At 34.4% G+C, this 17,326-nt stretch overlaps 1 protein-coding gene across 1 annotated transcript in view; it reads right to left on the reverse strand.

The window, feature by feature from the left end:
- XKR3 (XK related 3) overlaps positions 1 to 7,035 on the reverse strand; it is a 30,715-nt gene extending 23,680 nt beyond the window's left edge. Inside the window, 1 exon segment of the mRNA XM_074030621.1 lies at positions 6,701 to 7,035. Within this exon segment, the coding sequence (XP_073886722.1) occupies positions 6,701 to 7,035 (335 nt within the window).
- Positions 7,036 to 17,326: the final 10,291 nt, after the last annotated feature.

Here is a 17,326-nt window from a genome sequence, read left to right on the forward strand (position 1 = left end):
GTTAGCTGAGATTACACCACTGCCCTCCAATCTGCACAACACAGCAAGATGCCATCTCAAAAAAATAAATATATAAGTAAGTGCAAGTTTCAAAACAACACAATGCGGGCAAATAGACTAAACTTACATGCTCAGAACTAGGAGTTGTCACGTGTTAAAGAGTTACAATTAAAGCATAAGAACAAGAAATAAGTTGTCACGTGTTAAAGAGTTACAATTAAAGCATAAAAACAAGAAATAAAAGCAATCAGCAAAAAATGAAAAAAGAAACAAAACATAATACAAACAGCAGAAAAGGCTCTTTGTGCTTTTATCAAATCAGAAGAAATATGTCAATGCAAAAATAGCATCAGCATAATAAACGTCAGTGCAAAATAATATTTTATCAGAAAAATGTATTAATTTTAAGCTATACACCCAATAACTTGCAAAAATGAACAAATCTAGCAAAAATCTAAAAGAAAAATATGCTACTATAGAATTTTATGGTCTGGAGCCCATTTTCTCTTATAATACAAATGGCAGTTTTCAGAAAGCATACATTGTTAAAATTTTAAAAAATCATTATTGTAAGTAACACCCTTCTTTAGACAAACAGGATATTTTCAATATCTCCAAAGTCTCCTCTGTCGTTGTCTACTATTATTGTACCTCTCTCTTACCACATATCATTCCATTAGACCCTATTAAATAGCTCTTCCTTAGCAGTTACGAAATGTATAATAAATTAAGTAGAAAATCATATCACTATACATTTTAGATACTTTTGGCCTTTAAGTATCACTATCATTTATTCTCTACATTATTTTTGCTTCTGACCAAATAGAAAACAGTTTTTCTCCCATCTCTTATCTTTCATTGTCTTATCTGAGGAATTTTATCAGAGTTTGGGGAAGCAAAAATTTATAGATACTTGATTGAATTGTCGTAGCTTCAAAAAGGAAAAATAAAAGATAAGGAGTAAAAGAAAGAAGATAACCGAGAACATTTATAGGTAGAATGTGTATTATTTAATCCTAACAGATACAGATAATTCATGTAAACCAACCCAATCTTTCTTTCTTTTCTTTTTTTCTTTTTTTGAGAAAGAGTTTGCTCTGTTGCCAGGATGGAGTACAATGGCATGATATTGGCTCACTGCAACCTCTCCCTCCTGGGTTCAAGTGATTCTCCTGCCTCAGCCTTCCAAGTATCTGAGACTACAGGTGGGCACCACTAAACCCAGCTAATTTTTGTATTTCTAGTAGAGACAGGTTCTCACCATGTTGGCCAGGATGGTCTTGATCTCTTAACCTTGTGATCTGCCTGCCTGGTACTCCCAAAGTGCTGGGATTATAGTCATGAGCCACTGCACCCAGCAATCATCCCAGTCTTTCTACAAACTCATTAACTGACACCAAAGGTGATGCTTGTGAAAAACAAAAAAAGATTTTTCCTTCATCCTTTTTTTTTTACTTTTTTGACATTAAAATAAGACATTAAGACACCTTTGCTGAAATAAAATAGTCACACAAGTTAAAAAGATGACTATGAAAATAAGACTTTCTAAAAACTTGTGGAGATCTTCGAGAGGATGTTAAGCTGTAAAGTTATGTTAATCAGGGACTTCCAAGTCAATCCATCTTAAGGTTGGTAGGTGTCCTCAATTGACATATACATCACAATTTTCCTCTTATAGTAGACCAGAATTTAACAATCATTATATTTTCATAAATTACCTTTCCACTTTTGCATATAGTTGTTTTGTCTTAAGGCATAAATATAATACAATCTATTAAAAATGCTATAGCATGTCAAAAATGAGAGAAAAGCTAGAAGAAACTGCAGACCAATATCCTTTATGAATCACGGACAAAAAAGTTCTCAACACCACACTGGAAAGCCACACTCACCAACATATAAAAAACAATAATACACAACAACCAAATAGGATTTATTCCTGTGACAAGAAGAGATTTGTCAGAGGCATGTGAACTAGAGCAACTCCATCTTAAACAGGAGCTAAGAAAAATGACTGTGAAACATACTGAGCTGCATTCCCAGATATTTAAGGTTTTCTAAGTTACAGGATAAAAAGGAGGTCTTATAATGGCTGCCCTTAGAGGATACATGACAAATGTGTTCTAAAATGTGTGTAATGAAAACTACAGGTCATAATGAACTTGCCAATAAAACAGTTTCTGGCAAAGAAACCAGCCGAAATGCTTGAAAACCAAAATGGCCACAAGAGTGACCTCTGATCATCCTCACTGCTGCGTTCCCACCAGTGCCATGACAGTTTACAAATGCCATGGCAACATCAGGAAGTTACTCTATATGTGCTAAAAAAGGGAGGCATGAATAATCCACTCCTTGTTTAGCATACCATCAAGAAATAAACATAAAACGGGCAACCAGCACCCTTCGGGCGGCTCTGTCTATGGAGTAGCCATTCTTCCATTCCTTTACTTTCTTAATAAACTTGCTTTCCTTCGCACTGTGGACTTGCCCTGAATTCTTTCTTGCACAAGATCCAAGAACCCTCGCTTGGGGTCTGGATCAGGTTCACTTTCCTAAAACGATTCAACATATAAAAATCAGTGAAATATATTACATTAACAGAATAATGAACAAAAATCACAGGATCATCTCAATAGGCAGAAAAAATCATTTTGCAAAATCCAAGACATCTCACAATAAAAACAATCGACAAACAGTACTTTCTCAGATTAGCAAAGAACATCAATTAAGAAAAAAGAAGTTAGTACAATATTTCATGACAAAAATGAGGACTAAGCTCTCATTTTGTAATCTTGCCCAAATTCCCATATAAGGGGTCTGGGTACTAATGCCCTACAAACCATAAATTCTCATCAGATGGGTTTTAATTAACCCTATATATGGTGACTTACTTTCCAGTCTGACTCAGGCATAACAAAACAAAGAAGAGAGCAATAATATTTTACCCCAAAACATTTTTCCCGCATATTTTGAAATGGCCCTACAAAGCTGTCGTGTGGGAGAGAATTTGGATCTGTAACGAATCTCTGTTAACTTCCCTAGATCTCTTACTTCTGGGTCCTCCAAATCCTGAAGAGATTAACTAAAAGTCTAGCACTTTTGAAAGGTGTGAATAGAATGCATTTGTCATATATACTCTAAGGGCAGCAATTATAAGACTTCACAAGAACGTTGGTCTCCACACTATTTTATCTTAACCTATTTCATTTCTATCATCCCAGATGTTTAGACTAATTCACCCAGTTGTCAACCAGAAAATGTTTACATTTATGTATAGCCTAGAATCCACCCAACCACCCCACTACTTTGAGCTGTCAAGCCTTTCTGGAACATACCAATGTATTTCTTTATCTGATTGATGTCTCATGCTTCCTTAAAATGTATAAAACCAAGCTGTACCCTGACCACACTGGGCACATGTACTCAGGACTTCCTGGGAACTGTATCATAGCCCATGGTCACTCATATCTAGCTCAGAAGAAATCCATTCAAAATATTTTACAGAGTTTAACTCTTCATCAACCAAAGACTGAAAACTTTCTCCCTTCTATCAGAAAGTGAAACATGTAAACTCATTTGCAGTATGGTACTGGAGGTTCTAACCAAAACAATTAGTTGTTGGGTTACTGGGGAAGAAGTAAAAGGCAAACAGATTTTAAAAAGGAGATGTGAAACTACCTCTATTCAAGATAACATAATTTGTATCTAGAAAATCTGAAGGAATCCACACAAAAAACATTAAAGCTTGCAAATAGTTTCAGCATAATTTCAGTATACAACATCTGTATGCAAAAACAAATTGTGTTTCTACATTCTAGCAATGAACAATTGAGAATGATGCTTAAAGAAACCTTATTTATAATAATATAAAAAAGAAAATAGTTAGAAATAACTTTAACAAATAAATGTAAGACCGTACATTTAAAACTACCAAACATCAGCAAAAGAAGTTAAAGACCTAAGTAAATGGAAATGTATCACAGGACCACGGGTTGGAAAACTTAATATTGTTAAGATGACAACACTCCCCAAACTTATCTACAGATTCAATTCATTCCATATCAAAATTCATTGCCATTTAATTGTTGTTATTATCATTAATAATATTTGGCAGAAACAAACAACTGATCTCTCTAGAAATGCAAAGGACTCCACATAGCCAAACAATTTTGCAAAAATAATAATATCAACTTAAATAATTTGTTAATTCATACTTTCTACTTAAAAACTTACTACAAAACATTATTCATCAAACTGTCTGGTAATAAGGATTAATACATAGATCAATGGGATAGATATGACGCTCCAAAATACGCACTCATATTTACTGTCAGTTGATTTTCAACAAGTCTTCCAGGACCATTCAAAAATGAAATGGAAACCAAAATCACAATGACATTTTATTCATTCACATTAGGAGCTATGATTTAAAAAGATAGCAGGAGTGGAGAAGGATGTGGAAAAATAAGAACTCCTAATTATTGCTGGTGGGAGGTAAGGGTAAGAAAGTACAGCTACTTCCATAAACAGCCCGAGAGTTTCTCAAATGTCAGTCTGACAGTCTGGCAATTCCTCACTTGAGGTCAGGAGTTGGAGACCAGTCTGGCCAACCTGGAAAACCCTATCTCTAATAAAAATATAAAAATTAGTTGGGCATGGAAGCAGGCACCTATAATTCCAGCTACTTGGAAGGCTGAGACAGGAGAATCTCTTGAGCTTTGTAGGCAGATGTTGCAGTGAGTCAAGATTGTGTCAATGCACTCTAGCCTGGGTGAAAAAGAATGATACTTCATCTCAGAAAAAAAAAAAAAAAAAAAAGGAAAGAAAGTCAATTAGGCAATACTTTCTAATTTAGCTCATGTGAAAAACCTTTATAACAGCTGACATCAGATCTGGTAATAATTTAAGTTTCCCTTTATATATTTTTATTTTTTAATTTATGTGTTTATATAATTCATATGTAAGCATACATTTCCATTTTATAATGCAGATCACATTTTTTGATGGAATATAGTTAAGGTATTTTTGTTGTTGTTGTTGTTTTTAGACAGAGTTTTGCTCTGTTGCCCAGGCTGGAGTGCAACCTCTGCCTCCTGGTTTCGAAAGATTCTCTGGTTTTCAGCCTCTCAAGTAGCTGGGATTATAGGCATGCACCACCATGCCCAGCTATCTTTATTTTTTTATATTTAGCAGAGGCAGTGTTTTACCATGTTGATCAGGCTGAACTCTACTCCTGATTTGAAATGATCCACCCTCCTTGGCCTCTGAAAGAGCTGGGATTACAGGTGAAGTCACCACGCCCAGCCTACAGTTAACTTTTAAATCAATAACAAAACAGTTCACAATAATAAAAAGTAAAATGAAAATATACTTTGCATAGCATTAACCTAAAATGTAAATCCATGATGCAAGAATCCTAAAAGATATGAAAACTTCAATAAAGAAAACACACCAAAAAAAAAAACCAAAAAAAAAAAACACTTAAGAGACATCAATCTTAAATAAATATTAATTCCTATATGGTCCATAAACATGAAGAATTGTTCTTTCAAAGTACATTAGTATTTCCTAAAGTTAATCTATAAGTTTAATTTGATAACATAAAATTTATCAACACCTAGCTCTGAAATTCACATAGAAAAATAAACGAGTTTACCTAAAACACTCAGAGAAAAGAAAGTTTTAAAAGAATTTACCTGTCAGATTTTATGTTTCTTCATATATAGTAACTAACAGTTTAGAACTATAAGTAAGACAGATTAACACAACAAAATTTACAGTACTCATGCAAATCAGTGTAGTAACAGAATGAAGTGATATGGAAATGAATTGGTAAGCTACATTTTGATATTCCAAGTCACAGCGACAAATTTCAGGATGTCTGGAGAATCTATCACTAAAAAGTTAAATTCGCTTGAGTTGATAAATAAAATTTATGAGATTATTTTCAAGCCTTTCTCTCTTCTCACTCACTCTACTCTCATTCCTTAATATAAGGTTATATTTCTAGTCCTCGTAACTATTTAAAATGCCCATTAGGCTGAATAAGAAAAATACTAATGAGTGGAATACAACACATGCATAAAAAGAATAGAAGAAATGACTTATTCACACTTGCATTTTATTTATTTATTTTTTATTATTATTATACTTTAAGTTCTAGGGTACATGTGCATAACGTGCAGGTTTGTTACATATGTATACTTGTGCCATGTTGCTGTGCTGCACCCATCAACTCATCAGCACCCATCAACTCATCATTTACATCAGGTATAACTCCCAATGCAATCCCTCCCTCCTCCCCCCTCCCCATGATAGGCCCCGGTGTGTGATGTTCCCCTTCCCGAGTCCAAGTGATCTCATTGTTCAGTTCCCACCTATCAGTGAGAACACGCGGTGTTTGGTTTTCTGTTCTTGTGATAGTTTGCTAAGAATGATGGTTTCCAGCTGCATCCATGTCCCTACAAAGGACACAAACTCATCCTTTGTTATGGCTGCATAGTAAAAAACCATCATTACATTATAATTGATGACAATTAAATAGGAACAGTTTCAAAAGTGTGAAGACTAAATAAAACTAAACAGGGAACTATTTCAATTTGAGAAATGATAATTATGGCATCCTTAATTTTGTTAGCCATCTATTTATATTCAATTTACTTGTTGGAAGCAGTGAATGAGAAACATATGTGTCACTTACCTCACAATAGGTCCTAAAAGAAGAATGTGCCAAAAAAGTAATACAGCCTTATTTCTCCTCAAGTCTTTGTTGAAAAACATCAGGGTAATCTGATCCAAAGTTACCCCCGCAATAATAAAGACGATGGTAAATGACATCCAGAATCTGTCATTAGCTTTTCGATAAATTTCAAACATATATAAAGCAGAGGCAACCTCACCACAGTAGAGAACAGTTGAGAAGAGAATGCTAAAAGGAAAGCTTATATGGGGTCTCTGGCCAAGGACTATTTCTTCTTCCAAAGAAGAAACTCCTCCTGTGCTTTCTTCATCTGTCTCTTCAAACACTGGGTCCATTCTCAGGGTGCTGTTAATTCAAAGTTGTCTTGTCAGTGAATCCGGTATAGTTCGGCAAATTTAAACAGAAGAAAACAAGATTCTCTATAATTCACTATTCACAGAAAACGTTAACAGGTAAATACGGATCACTAATCACAATAGAAAAATTGATAACTGGTTTAGGAAATATTGAACTACAATGTCTAACTTGACATACTATTTCTTCAGAAAACATTGTTTTAAAGAAGTAGGCAATCAAACTTCCATGAGAAATCAACTGCCTCTTAACACTGAGATGACAGTCCTATCTCCAAGATATGCCAGAAAAATTACTGATATATTGTGAATGTCAATTAGTCACAATGTGTGGGAAGCAATATAAAAGAAAATGAATAAGATGGAAAATAAAAGGCAACACTACTTTTAAATCTAGTAAATATTAGAAAGAAATATTTTTAGAAACTTTTTTCTGACTAAAAATGCTGTTAATATAATGAAAGCACATAAAATGAGTAAGTAATGCAAATTTCCAAAAAGAAAGATAGTATTTCCCCAGAAGATGTTGGTCGTTTTTTAAAACATATTAATGGGAAAAGTAAAAGTAGCAGTTAAAAAAGGTGGGAGAGAAGAAGCAAGAAGTTATCTATTTTATTTGATAAGATGTTCAATTCTTGAACTTTCTTTGCATTCCTTTAATTCTCATAATTTATCATAAATATAATTCCTCCAATTGTTTAACTTTTATGCTGCAGAATATTAAATTCCTCAACTTCTTTTTTTTGTTACTCTGATCTAAATCATACCTTTGTCTGTATGCACTTATTTATTCAAAGAGAAAACCTTCATTACATTTTAAAATATGTCCTCCTGGGCCCAATCCATAAATATGATTGATCTTTTTCTCTTTAGCATAATTTGTTTATTCTCCTTGTCATTGCCATGATTTCCTTATCACACATGTAAAAAAACACCATATTTTACAATTCAAAACAAAAACTATTATGGTGCTGAGCTTTCTCTCTGCTTTTAATTTCCACAGAGAATTTCTATTAGCTTTTCCTTTCCATCAGTTCTTATTTTTTCTCAGGTTTTATCCCACAACAGTGAAGTCACAGTTGTTTCTCAAAGGTCATATTACCTTAAACTTCAGTTGAACATTTTTGACATTAATATGTTCTCATCTGAAAATTCCACTTACATTAACCAGTCAGGCTTTCATCCCCAACAGTCCACCAAAAGAAGTATATTTAACTTCCTGTTTGCCAAATAAAATAGTTTTTTTTTTTTTTTTAATTTCTTATTGTTGTTTATTGAGACAGTGTCTGGTTCTGTTGTCCAGGCTGGGGTATAGCGGTGCAATCAAGGACTCACTGCAGCCTCAACCTCCCAAGATAGCTCAAGCTATCTTTTCACTTCCACCTCTCCGGTGACTGTGACTGCAGGCCACCAGGCCTAGCTAATGTTGGTATTTTTGTAGAGACAAGGTCTCTTCATATTGCCCAGTCTGGTCTCGAGCTCCTGGGCTCAAGCCTTCTGCCCACCTCAGGCTCCCAAAGTGCTGGCATTGGAGGTGCAAGCCACCACACCTGGCCAATTAAAACAGTTATTTCTTCATCTCCCTCTTACTTGAATTATTCCTGATGCATTTACTCTCAATCTCCTAGTTATCTCTTCCTATACAATGGATTTCTGAATGGTATTAAAAGTCCCAAATTTATATCTCCAGTCAATCTCTTAACAATGCCCCTATCTTACAGGAACCTGTTGCACATATTCAAGTTTAACAGGCAATTTGAACTCAAAGCTACAAACTGAATTCTGATCCGCTTTCCAAACAACTTTCCCCAAATGTTTCCCATTTCACCTGAGAAAAATTACATCCTGTTGCTAAGGCCTCTAAAGTCATCCTTGATGCTTTTCTTTTCATTGCATAATTTCTATTAATCCTCAAATTCTGCGTGTTTTACTTTTAAGACACATCCACAATCTAACCACTTTTCCCTACCCCTCCTGCTATCACCCAGATGTAGGCCATCCACATTTTTCAGGAGATTAACTCAGCCTCTTTAGTGATCCCCTACTTTCCTCTGTTACCTCTTATACTATGTGAGCTATATCTCAGATACTGTAAAATTAACCATTTTGAAGTACATATTTAGTGATTTTCAGGGTATTCCCAAAGTTATGGGAACCATCAACACTATATATAGAATGTTGCCATCACCTTAAAAAGAAACTCTACCCATTAACATTCAATCCCAGCCTTTCCCTTTCCTAAGCTAAAACCATGATCCTTATAATGTAACAAAAATACATTGATAACTTTATTCTTACTATCCTTTACATATCTTCTTCTACCATTCTTTTTCTTGTTCAGGACCCCAGTGTATACTACAACCTCAGAGGTTTTGCTCTCTTTGCCATTTCAAAAAATTTGCTCAAATCTCCTTTAAGTTTGTATTATGCACCTTCATATACATGAACCCACAATCCTTATGCTTCTTACTTTAAAAAAAAGTCAATAGTTGTTGCCACTACTTCCTACTAAAACCAAAATGTAAGTTCCATCAGTACATGGATTTTTGTCTTTTGTCAGGTGAACTCTAGAAAACAATACCTGATATATTTTCAGTTCACTTTGATTTTTTTTTCACTTTCTTCTTCTTCTTCTTCTTCTCCTTCTTCTTCTCCTTCTCCTTCTCCTTCTCCTTCTCTTTCTTTCTTCTGTTTTTTTTAATAGGGAGTGACAAAACCTTGCTTTGTTGCTCAGGCTGCAGTGGCAGGATCTTGGCTCACCGCACAACCTCTGCCTCTTGGGTTCAGGCGATTTCCTGCCTCAGCCTCCTGAGTAGCTGGGACCACAGGCGCCCACCACCCGACCTGGCTATTTTTTAGGTAATTTTAGTAGAAATGGGGTTTTGCCAATGTTGGCCAGGCTGATCTCAAACTCCTGACCTTAGGTGGTCCAGGGGCCTTGGTCGCACCAAAGTGTTTGGATTCACCGTGAGTCCACCATGGCTGGCCTGATCTTTATTCTAAAAGGTCCAGAGACTTAATTTCTATAACAGGATTACTATTCGGACTTCTCATTAAACTAAGAAGACTAAAGCAAGAAAAGATTAGGTAATTTGACTCGATTCTTTATCCTGGTGGTTTTGTTATCAAAATAGAAAATTCTGTTTGCTTATATTTATGTACAACGTGAACTAAAAAGTAAGTTATATTCTTCACGTGTACACTAAATAATTTATAATTTAATGTTGGTACTGCCAAATCCTTTCTAGATTGTGAACTTTCTTGTAAAAAAAAATGATTTAATATGGCTGGGTGCGGTGGCTCACGGAGGTAATCTCAACACTTTGGGAGGCTGAGGCGGGCACATCACGAGGTCAGGAGATGGAGACCATTCTGGCAAACATGGTGAAATTCCGTCTCTACTAAAAAATACAAAAAACTAGCCGGGCGAGGTGGCGGCGCCTGTAGTCCCAGCTACTCGGGAGGCTGAGGCAGGAGAATGGCGTGAACCCGGGAGGCGGAGCTTGCAGTGAACTGAGATCCGGCCACTGCACTCCAGCCTGGGCGACAGAGCGAGACTCCGTCTCAAAAAAAAAAAAAAAAAAAAAACTAAAAAATTATCCCGGCATGGTGGCGGGGGCCTGTAGTCCCAGCTACTTCGGAGGCTGAAGCTGGAGAATGGCGTGAACCTGGAAGCCGAGCTTGCAGTGAGCAGAGATCGCGCCACTGTACTCCAGCCTGGACGACAGAGACGACAGAGCAAGACTCTGTCTCAAAAAACAACAACAATAAACAAAAACAAAACAAAAAAGGTTTAATACTTAGGGACATATTTACACATATTTGTTATAAGTGAAAAATTATCCAACCACATGGCCACTTCCACTAGTTTTTCCTACATACACTGGAGAAAGCATTCTTTCATATTCAATGCCCATTTTGAGTTGAGCTCACATTGTTTTCCAGTTGTTCACTTCCCTGCCAGTTTATGTCACTGGGACACATTCAGTACTTTTGTTTGTGTGTTTAACCTGCGTATACATTCCTTCTAAGTCTTGTAGTGCGCACAACTTTAACCAAGATTTAAACACTTTTTTAATTGAGAGAGAACTTGCATACTACAACATTAGCAATTTTAACGTACACACTTGCCGGGTGCAGTGGCTCATGTCTGTAATCCTAGCACTTTGGGAGGCTGAGGCAGGCAGGCAGATCAACATCATGAGGTCTGGAGTTTGAGACCAGCCTGACCAATATGGTGAAACCAGATCTCTACTAAAAATAAAAAACTACCTGGGCATGGTGGTGTGCACCTGTAATCCCTGCTACTCAGGAGACTGAGACAGGAGAATCACTTGAACCCTAAAGGCAGAGGTTGCAGTTAGCTGATATGGTGCCACTGCACCGCAGGCAGGGAGACAGATTGTGACTCCGTCTAATAATAATAATAATAAAAAAATAAAATACATGCTCGGTGATTTTAAGGGTATTCACAAAGTTGTACAAATATCACCACTATTTAAGTACAGAAGATTTTCATCACCTTAATAATAAACTCTGTACTATTAGCATTCTATATCAGCTTCCCCCTTTCTAGAGTCCTTGGTATCCAATGAGCCATCTTCTGTCTCTGTGGATTTGCCTACTACAGACACTTCATATAAACGGACTTATACAATATGATGCTGCTTGTGACTTACACCATTTTGTTTCAGATTATCTTCAAGGAACTGTGTATACCAAACACCATGGAAGATAAAGATAATGCGTCTTTCTAAGGCAAAGGTTAAGCAGGTTTGCTGTTACCTCCCTTTAAAAGGCTAGGTTTTCCCAAACTCGGGATTTCTATAACAGGTTTGCTATTCTGTTCCATTTTTAAGCCAAGCATACTGAGGCAAGAAAGTTTAAGTAATTTGTCCAAATTCTTTATCTTGGTGGTTTTATTATAGAATATATGGATTTGCATCAATTATATCAGATATATGGTGAGTGAATGTATGATGCAAACCCACTGCAAGGGTAACATCAACCTAGGCCCAACTCCGTATCAGGAGTTGATGGAAACATTTATATTGTGAATAATGCTACTACTAACATTCATATACAAATTGGCATAATTATACCTTAATTTTAGAAACATATTGTGAATGTATGTCCAATCTGTTGAGAAACTACCAGACTATTTTCTAAAGAAGCAATCTCACTTTATGTTCCCACTAGCAATTGGATAAGGTTCCCAATTTTTCCATATGTTCACCAACATCTGTTATTTCTTTCTGATTACACTCTATTTTATTCAATAAATCTCATTGTGGTTAGAGATTCATTGTATCTCTTTGTGGTTTGATTTTCATTTTTCTGATAGATAATTATCATTTCATATGCATAGCTCTAGATATGATGTGACAATGTTTTTCTCTCATAGTGTCATTTTACTTCCTTTATTATTTCTTTGAAGCACAGAAATTTAATTTCAATGAAATTCAATTTAACTGACGTTTATTATTTGTGTTTTTGGTTACATATTGAAGAAAGTTTTGCCTAATCTAGGGTCACAAAGATTAACATTTACTTTTTTTAAGAGTTTTATTTTATGGTGTTCAGCTTCTGAATTTAGGTTTTTGATACATTTTGAGATAATTGTGGTATAAGACAGGGTTCCAAATTCATGTGAATATCCAGTTGTCTCAGCTCCATTTCTTGAAATTTTGACTACATTTCCCTCATTCATTTATCTTGGTACCTTTGTTGGAAATCAATTGAGCACAGGTGGAAAGGCTTCTTTCTGAAATCTCAATTCTATTTCATTGGTGTATTGTGTCAGTACCACACTGTCGTTACTGCAGCTTTGTGGTATATTTTGAATGGAAAGTGTGAGTATTGTTTTGGCTATTCTGGGTCCTATGAAAGTCCATAAGAATAGTAAAATTGTCATGGCAATTTTTGTAAAGAAACCACCTGGAATTTGCTACAGACTTAACTGAAACTGTAGGTCAGTTTTGCAGTGTTGTCACTTAATGTTATCCTCCAATCCATGAATATTGGATATCTTTCCATTTATTTCAATTTTCTTAAATTTCTTTCAACAATATTTTAGAGTTCTTAGATTATAATTTTTGCACATTTGTTAAATTCATTCCTAAGTATTTTATTCTCTTGCTGTCTTTGTGAAATGTTTTTCTTAATCTCATTTATTTTTGGATTGCTCTTTGTTAGTGTGTAGAAATATAATTGACTTTTGTTTACTGATCTTGTTATCTGCAACTGTGCTGGACTTAATTATTACTTCTGATTTATCAGAATTTTCTGTATACAGGATCGTGTCATCTGCAAACAGAGAGAGATTCACTTTTTCCTTTCCAATTTAGATGGGTTTTGTTTTTATTTTCTTGCCCAATTGCCCTTCATCAAAATCAAACTCTCAGTAAAATGTCAAAGAGAAGTGGCAGCAGTGGACTTCCTAGCCTTATTCTGAGTCATGAGGAAAGTGCATTCAGGTTTTAGCATTAAGTTTCATGTTAGATTTGGGGTTTGTGTAAATGCCCTTTTTCAGGCTTTGTGTAGATGTCCTTTTTCAGACTGAGGTATTTTCTTTCTATTCCCACCTAGTGCTTTTATCATAGAAAGGTGTTAGATTTCATAGAATATTTTACCACATCTGTTGAGATTGTCATATGGTTTGGATTCCTTAATTGTATCAGTATTGCCCAGCTGATTTCTGAATGTTAAGCTAATCTTGCATTCCTAAGATAAATTCTACTTGGTTATGGAATGTACTTCTTGTCATAAATTGCTGGATTTGATTTGCTAGTATTTCCTTGGGAATTTTTATCTGTATTCATGAAAGATATTGGTTTGTAACATTCTTTTCTTCTACAGTCTTTCTCTAGTTTTGTTATCAGAGTACTACTTGCCTCATAGAATGAGTGGCAAAGTCTGTTAATTTCATATCGGTTACATTTGGCCATAAAATCAGATTTACCTGAAATTATATATCTAAAACTTGTTGACATCACATTTTTAAACTAACTAAATCATTATTAAAAAAGAATGCTTTCTGGGGTCATATATATACTATTTAAGAGTGAAGGTGGTAACATTTATATACATGTAAAAGGTTTGCTAATTGTTAATTACAAAGCATTTCTGTTAACAACTAAATGTCTGTATACTCATCTGTCTAGATGAGTGATATATTAAGCACCTCTCACTACAATTGTGATTTGTCAACATAAATAAATATCCATCAAATTTGCTTCTGGCGTATATTGTGACAATGCTACTGAGGCATTTAAATTTGTGACTGTTATGTATCTTTAAAATTTTTTCATATTTTGATATTTCATATTTTGTCTGTCACCTCTTATGTTATCTATTATTGTCCCTCCTTATTGCTCGCATTTTTTCTAAAATTCTCTTCTGTCTGATATGATAGCAGTGGCCTACCTTTTTAAATAAATATTTGTTAATTTTCTCTAAACCTTTGTTTTAATATTCTGGTGTAATTATTCCCAGGTAAAAGCATATTTTTCTCAACCCAATGTTAAAGTATTTCATATTTTAACACATAAGTTTGAAGCATTTACATCTAATCTGATGACTCTTTTATCTATATAACTAATATCTGATTAGACAGCTTTTTATTTATGCAAGATTTTCTGTCTCTGCCTTTGCAGTCTCTCAGTCTTTGCTGTTCAATCCCTCTCCCTACCCTAAACCTTTTTCCTAATTGTATTAATTTATTTTTCTTGCTCACATTTATTTTTTCCTGCACTGACATTAATTACCATATTTTTACACTGTCTGCACTCATTTTTTTGAAAAAATATCCATTTTTCCTGCTTTCGACATTAACTACCATATTTCTATACTTTGTGTAGTTAATTAAAAGGACCCAGTTAATTAACATTTTTTTCCTAAAAAAGTAAAATGTATTTCCAGGCTCCACAAAATAAAAAAAAAACCCCACACAAATTCCTACATACCACTTTAATTTTGAAATTTGTTTTTGTCCATGCTAAAAAATAAGAAAAAAAAAACAGGTTTTATGCTTATTTTCCTTTGTCTTTCACAGAGTCTTTAGTATTTACTTAATCTTTGTGAGTTGAAAAATATATTTTTATTAAATGATATTTTTACTAAATGATAACTTATGTATCCTGTGTAGAATTTATTTTCGTATTTTGCCTTTTAGCCCTTCTATACATTTTTTTTTTTATTCTGGTGTATCTTGTAATTTAATATGAAAGTTATCTACTCTGAGCTCAATTTTTATTAACTGCTCTTTCATGTATGGTCATCAGATATAACATGGAATTCCCAGTTGCATTTTCATTTTAAATAAATAATAAATAGCATTTTAGTATAATTATATCCTCAATATTCAAGGAAGAGACTCATACCAAAAATAAATTATATGTTGTTTGTCAGCAAATTATCAAATTTCAAAATGAAATGTGACATTTAAATTTCTGTATTTTCCACCTACACCTGGCAAATTTACTTTCAGATCTACTTAGAAAATTACTTATTATTGCTATATTTGTGCTGAATCTACTACAGAAGAAATAAACAAACATTTATTTAGTTTTTACTATATGCTTCATTTTTCAATGATGTATAATTCTCTATTAAAAACTTATTTTTGTCCTCCTACCCACCTGTTTTGCCTTTAGATTCCATTTATTCATCTCATACAATAACAACACATACTTATTATGAAGAATCTTTTAATTCAACTTTTTATCCCTGAGTGTTCCCCTTAGTGTGTCTTTTTTGGCTATTTCTTAGGGCATGGAACATCCATCAATTAGCAATGTTTTCCGTGAAGTGGGAAAGCAATCTTAAGGTCTTGAATGTGAAGTTATTCTTAGGGGGACAGTTTTATGTTAACCTTTCCAGGTTTTTAAGAACTTAATTGTTCAGTAAAGTATTTTATACCAGTTTCTGCTTTTGAGGTAGTTATATCTTACAGGTAATATGAAAAATCTGACCTCAGTCTTGAATATCACATAGGATGGAGGTTGAGACATGAATCTTTCCCCTTTGAATAAAAGGCTTTGAATAAAAACCTCATTCTGCGTTAGATCCTAGTATCTGTGATCAATGCCTTTCTGAATTGGCTCAAATATTCCAGCTAAATGTGTGAACAACATTTTTTTTTACATATTATTTAGGCAGGAAGCCGAACACTGGACTCAGAAATGATTTCTTTCCTGGGACTATATCCAAATTTGCTCCTCACTTGACTATTTCAATGAACTACCACGTTTAATCCCAAATTAGTAATATTGGTGTTCAAATCTCACAGATGTTTTCTTTCTTGATAGCCATTTTTATTTTTTAAAAAAGAATATTATATGATACTTTTAATCTTTGGCTTTCATAAGAGTTGGTTTTGCAACTGCTCACTTTGCCTCAGAGAACTAGAAATATGTGCTTGATTTCAATTAAATCATTTGTTACTTAATAAATAAAACCTATGAAAAGACGTTATTACTATATCCCTTCTGCAGTTGGAAAATAACATATTTTTGGTAATATTTTCTGGAAGCATTACCAACTTTATTTTTTTTCCAAAGTGTATGGCAGGTATTTCATCTGTTCTTCCTTGACCTGTATTATTTATATGCTATATATCATCGGCTTTTTCACGTATATTATAAAGCTTCTTTGAGATTATTTAATTTTGGTGAAGATTTTATTTCATGAAATAACTTTATTACAGATATCATTTCATTCTCTGCAATCATACCTTCCCATATTTGTCTTTATGAGATTTAGTTTGCATGGAATGTTAAAAGTCTTCCTCAAACTTTGACTTTCCAGAACTTCCAGTTACAATGCAACACCCCAGTGTTTCCTCTGAACAACTAAAACACCGCGGACATAATGTCAAGAAACAAAGGCAGTCTCTGAAAGGAAGAAAGAGGAAGACAGCTTGTCCAGGGACTTCAGGACTTGAAAATTGATACTATGGTAAATTTCCTGGGCTTTCTTATTGCCTTCCATGTATCCGAGATAATGGACTATAGAAGCTTCCAATTCTGAATCTCCAATAGGCGTAGACAAAAAGAGCTTCAAGAAAATCCTGTTCTCTCCCAGCCAAAGGAGAGTATAACCTAACTACAAACAACCACACAAAACTGTTCTATGGAGAATAACCACACAAAACCATTCTATGGAGAATAACTAAACTACTCCAGAGGAACACCACAGAAAAAACTGCTACTTCAGTTTCTCTGCAGCCATGTAGAGACAAGTGTCTCCCAGGTCAGTGATGCTCTGATTCCCT

Source organism: Macaca fascicularis, chromosome Y (genome assembly GCF_037993035.2).
Source record: "Macaca fascicularis isolate 582-1 chromosome Y, T2T-MFA8v1.1".
Lineage (NCBI taxonomy): Eukaryota > Metazoa > Chordata > Mammalia > Primates > Cercopithecidae > Macaca > Macaca fascicularis.